This window comes from Lepidochelys kempii, chromosome 1 (genome assembly GCF_965140285.1).
Source record: "Lepidochelys kempii isolate rLepKem1 chromosome 1, rLepKem1.hap1, whole genome shotgun sequence".
In the NCBI taxonomy this organism is placed as follows: Eukaryota; Metazoa; Chordata; order Testudines; family Cheloniidae; genus Lepidochelys; species Lepidochelys kempii.
In genome coordinates, this window is record NC_136380.1 from 147615806 (window position 1) to 147621805 (window position 6000).

General features: G+C 40.1%; 1 protein-coding gene across 2 annotated transcripts in view; it reads left to right on the forward strand.

Annotated features, from left to right (window-relative positions):
* Positions 1-4568, forward strand: part of IL1RAPL1 (interleukin 1 receptor accessory protein like 1) — a 1122430-nt gene extending 1117862 nt beyond the window's left edge. For both annotated transcript variants that reach the window (XM_073328235.1, XM_073328244.1), the window contains 2 exons: positions 2162-2332; positions 3655-4568. In XM_073328235.1, coding sequence (XP_073184336.1) covers positions 2162-2332; positions 3655-4373 — 890 coding nt within the window. In that variant the 3' untranslated portion in view covers positions 4374-4568. The remainder of the gene's footprint in view (positions 1-2161; positions 2333-3654) is intronic.
* The last annotated feature ends 1432 nt before the right edge of the window (positions 4569-6000 follow it).

Here is a 6000-nt window from a genome sequence, read left to right on the forward strand (position 1 = left end):
GGCTAAACAATCCCAGCTCCCTCAGCCTCTCCTCATAACTCATGTGTTCCAGTCCCCTAATCATTTTTGTTGCCCTTCGCTGGACTCTCTCCAATTTATCCACATCCTTCTTGAAGTGTGGGGCCCAAAACTGGACACAGTACTCCAGATGAGGCCTCACCAATGTCGAATAGAGGGGAACGATCACGTCCCTCGATCTGCTCGCTATGCCCCTACTTATACATCCCAAAATGCCATTGGCCTTCTTGGCAACAAGGGCACACTGCTGACTCATATCCAGCTTCTCGTCCACTGTCACCCCTGGGTCCTTTTCCGCAGAACTGCTGCCTAGCCATTCGGTCCCTAGTCTGTAGCTGTGCATTGGGTTCTTCCGTCCTAAGTGCAGGACCCTGCACTTATCCTTATTGAACCTCATCAGATTTCTTTTGGCCCAATTCTCCAATTTGTCTAGGTCCTTCTGTATCCTATCCCTCCCCTCCAGCGTATCTACCACTCCTCCCAGTTTAGTATCATTTGCAAATTTGCTGAGAGTGCAATCCACACCATCCTCCAGATCATTTATGAAGATATTGAACAAAACCGGCCCCAGGACCGACCCCTGGGGCACTCCACTTGATACCGGCTGCCAACTAGACATGGAGCCATTGATCACTACCCGTTGAGCCCGACAATCTAGCCAGCTTTCTACCCACCTTATAGTGCATTCATCCAGCCCATACTTCCTTAACTTGCTGACAAGAATACTGTGGGAGACCGTGTCAAAAGCTTTGCTAAAGTCTAGAAACAATACATCCACTGCTTTCCCTTCATCCACAGAACCAGTAATCTCATCATAAAAGGCGATTAGATTAGTCAGGCATGACCTTCCCTTGGTGAATCCATGCTGACTGTTCCTGAACACTTTCCTCTCATGTAAGTGCTTCAGGATTGATTCTTTGAGGACCTGCTCCATGATTTTTCCGGGGACTGAAGTGAGGCTGACTGGCCTGTAGTTCCCAGGATCCTCCTCCTTCCCTTTTTTAAAGATTGGCACTACATTAGCCTTTTTCCAGTCATCCGGGACTTCCCCCGTTCGCCACGAGTTTTCAAAGATAATGGCCAATGGCTCTGCAATCACAGCCGCCAGTTCCTTTAGCACTCTCGGATGCAACTCGTCCGGCCCCATGGACTTGTGCACGTCCAGCTTTTCTAAATAGTCCCTAACCACCTCTTTCTCCACAGAGGGCTGGCCATCTATTCCCCATGTTGTGATGCCCAGCACAGCAGTCTGGGAGCTGACCTTGTTAGTGAAGACAGACTGCTCATATAAGTAAAGTTACTTCTGTGTTTAAATCTTTGCAGCATTGGGCCCTTTATTTGTTTATATTCCACATATTTGGTCACATCCTGCCCCCCTAACCCCTTCATCCTGTATAGGGGAAACTGAGGGTGGCATAGAGCATCATTTACACTAAACGCTTCTGGGCCCATGATGTGGGACATGGTCAGCAGTCCCTGGGTGCTAGATCAGCAAACTTTAGGCAGCAGACTTAACTTTGAGCAACAGTAAGGCATAAAGCCACCTTTGCCCTCCATCAACTTCTCCAGTCTTGCACTGAGCAGAATTCAGCTTGACTGGGTGTTCTGGGCCACTGTATATATGTTCGGCATTGCATATATTAAGGTAGTCTAAGATATTGCAGTACAAACATGCAGTGCATGTTAATTAACCGTAACTATTTCATTTCTGGACTTTTGTGTTTTTAAATATGCAAATTTTGCACTAACATAGATATTTACTTTCTTTTCTCAAGGCTAGAAAAGGCTTTACATTATTTTTTGCTTTAGTGGAATTATCTCCCTCTGCTCAAATAACACCAAAAAAAAAAAAAAAAAAAAAAAAAAAAACAGGTGAACTGATTCCCTTTACAGCCATCCATACAAATATATATGCACAAATCACCTTCAGGGTAAGACCATGGGCTCTCTTACATCAGTATAAATTAAGCATAACTCCATCAGTGTCAAAACAGGATAAATGAGAGGACCCATATCTGGATGTGAAAACTAGCTACTTTATCTATGGCATTTGCTGATGATATACAATTATCTAGTGAAAACACATTATTGTCTGAAGATCCAGTCAAAATACTTCATTTTCTTTCTTTCTTTCTTTCTTTAGACAACAAAGATTATGATGCATATCTGTCCTATACCAAAGTGGATCCAGACCAGTGGAATCAAGAAACTGGGGAAGAAGAACGATTTGCTCTTGAGATCCTACCAGATATGCTTGAAAAGCATTATGGGTACAAGTTGTTCATACCAGATAGAGATTTGATTCCCACTGGAAGTAAGTTATATTAGGCCGTGTGTATGTGTTTCCTATATGGGGAAAACAGAAATTACATATATGATGCAATAATGTGCTTTCTATCATAGTATCCTCCGAATCTTATCTCTGAGTTTTCTCTATCATTTAAAAAAAATATTTCATCTGATTTTGGGGGTGCACTTTTAGAATATTTGTTGGCTTGCCTTCATTATTCCCTAAAATAGCACTTGCTTATTTGGTTTGGGTACTATTTTCAGTTAAGATTAAAGGGTTCAGGAAAGACATAGACAGGAAAACATGACAAAACCAGTATTTTGTAGGGTTTGGTGAGGAGACTTTCTATCTATGAATCAAATACTGATGTCCTTAATCTGTTTTAATTCAGTCCATACTTGGACAAATTCCCGTGGCCTTGAATGTGCACTGAGTAAAATCTGAGTAAGGACTTTGCTTATTCCAGAAACTAATCAAGCTTTTTATATGGGGAAAAATAGACTTGTGTTGAAACTAATACAACAGTAGAGTGATACATTTGTGGCTCTTTTAAGGAACGCTATATGCCATGGCATTCTGTTAGTATTCACAGCAGATGATTTTTTGGTGTGGCTACTGGAGATCTTCAGAGAGCAAAATTAGCTGATTAGAGCTTAGTTTTATTCATTTACTACTTGATCATGTTTATTTTGCATAGTCCTGTCCAATTTTAGTTACTGCTTTAGTGAGAAGTTGTAAAGTTCATCTCCATAGCTTCCATGTAGCCTTCAAACTTCCAACTTCTTACTGGATTATTTCAGTTTATTTTTACTAAAGGCAGAAAAGAATCTTTTATCTTAAAAAGAAAAAAAAATAGACCCATTAGCAGCAAAGGTGTTGTTAAGATCTGTAATAACCTGAACATTAATTCACAGGAGGCAACATTGTAGATGCCTGGGGGGAAAAAAAAGACAGACTAAGGGTCCAACCCTGCAACATACACAAGAGTAACTTGTGAGTTTATTGTGTATGATTGGTACCCTAAATCACATGGTCATTGTTCTGTTACAGCGCAGAATGACTTAAAACAGAAGAATGATGATGACTATGCATACCCTTGCATACATGCAGATATTAGTCTTTGTACAAAAATTTTGCCAGAATTCAAATATTCTGATGAATAGAAACCCATTCACTTGATGGGGGGCGGGGAAAGGGGTGGGAATTGAATGAATATATGCAATCAATACTTTGCAGTGTTCAGCTAGCTGTTCCTGGACAGGAGAATTTAGCCCTGTTGTTTCCACTGAGGTTTTTGGGTGAGATACTTGCTTTGACTGATCTTGAGCAACTGTCTTTTTTTATAGCCTACATTGAAGACGTGGCAAGATGTGTAGACCAAAGCAAGCGACTGATCATCGTCATGACTCCAAATTATGTGGTAAGGAGAGGCTGGAGCATCTTCGAACTGGAAACTAGGCTTCGGAACATGTTAGTCACTGGAGAAATTAAAGTGATACTGATTGAATGCAGTGAACTCCGGGGAATTATGAACTACCAGGAGGTCGAGGCCCTGAAACATACCATCAAGCTTCTAACTGTCATTAAATGGCATGGACCAAAATGCAACAAGTTGAATTCTAAATTTTGGAAACGTTTACAGTACGAAATGCCTTTTAAGAGGATAGAACCCATCACACATGAGCAGGTTTTAGATGTCAGTGAGCAGGGGCCCTTTGGGGAACTGCAGACGGTCTCAGCCATTTCAATGGCTGCTGCCACCTCCACCGCTCTTGCCACTGCCCATCCAGATCTGCGCTCCACCTTTCATAATACTTATCATTCACAGATGCGCCAGAAACACTATTATCGAAGCTATGAATACGATGTACCTCCTACTGGCACCCTGCCTCTTACCTCAATAGGTAACCAGCATACCTACTGCAACATCCCTATGACACTTATCAATGGGCAGCGGCCGCAGACAAAAAGTAACAGAGAGCAGAATCCAGATGAGGCTCACACAAACAGTGCGATACTGCCCCTCTTGCCACGGGAGACCAGTATTTCAAGTGTCATTTGGTGACAGAAATGCAAGGGGGGACCCTAACCCCCTTGAGTAGGAGCTAAGTGTGCAGTCTGGTGCCTGGAACTACATCCTCGACTGCTGCTGTTAAACATGCATTACAATCTATAAAATACGAGGAAAAACAGGGTCTTGTACATATGTTTTTTGCAGTTTCTTTGTAGCATCAGTCTTCCTGTTTTACCCATGTCTCTTGCCATTCACATTTTTGACTTTGTTTTATACATCATTGGAATTTGTATATTACGGTTTTTTTTAAATGAAGAGACTGCTGTATAGATAGGAAATCTTTTTTGCTCCATTAGTATAGTTTTAGAATTTTTTTAAACATTTCTTGGGAATGCTTGGACGAAGCTATGTTAATATCAGAAGCACCATCCATTTTGTTGGCCTGCCTAGCCTGATACATGAAGGCCATGCCTGCTGCATTTCACCGTTGTGAAGAACCTTTGTTCTTAGGAGGACCCCGCCTATCATTCTGAGCTCCAATTTCATTACTTATCCCATGACAACACTCTTTCCTCCCACTTCCCCTTATGATGGTCCCATGCTGGGTAACACTACAGACAGTCTGATCATCTAACATTTAACTCAGTAAATGCCTGTCAGACAACAAGATATACCCAATATGTATCAATTGCCTCATAGTAACCACTACAGAGTGTGTAGAAAGTAGCGTTTGTTTTTGTTTTATGGATGAGTTGATTTGTACCCCTTTTATTTATATAAAGCAACAACCCTAATTCGATCACTTCTGGAATAGTGTGAATGTGTATGCAGCTTTTTTTTTGTTTGCTTGTTTTTGTTAAGCATTTAACTTTTTCTTTTCCCCCTCTTAAATTCTTCAAATGAGGTTATTTGCAATTGTCAAACAAGTAAGGTAATAGGCGTTGAAGTGCAGTAAATCCTGCTGAGATTTACAGCGATGGCTTCCAAACCAAAGGGGAGTAGAAGGACAATATCAACTATGGTTTGTCACATTGTATTATAGAAAATGGATTTTTCTAAAAAGTAAGAGCAAAACATTTCTTTTCAGCTGAGTATGGATTCCCCTTGTATTTGAATGTTCCAATCACTGTAATTACTTTTCAATGATATATTCACATTTGAGCATTTTTATATTTTGTCTTAGCTTGTTACAATAAGTAAAACCTTATTAATTTCAAGGTGATTTAAATGAGAACTCAGGTAGTAAAAAAAGAAATTATGAATACCAACAAACATCAATGTTGTAAGAATAAACATTTATTTATATAATATTAATATTTAAGTCAGACATGGAAGCATTAAAAACCATTAAGTTTATTGAATAAATAAATAAACTAGTTTGGTTTTTAATGCATGATTCCATCGTTGAGGAATGCAGATTACATGTGTGCTATTGCTCCCAGATTAAAAAAAAATCACTGTTCAGATATCTCTAGAACTAATGGAATAAAGGATCTTACCCATATTTACATTCGAATGATGAAAAAGTCACTTTCCATTTAAGAAAATGTATGGAGTGGAGTTAGATTTTTTTTTCTTTTTAAAGGGCCATATTCTCTGCTGGTGTAAATGGAACTGGTGGAGGTGCTCCAATGACCATCAGAAGAGGATTGGCCCCCTTCTTCTTCTTCTTTAATAT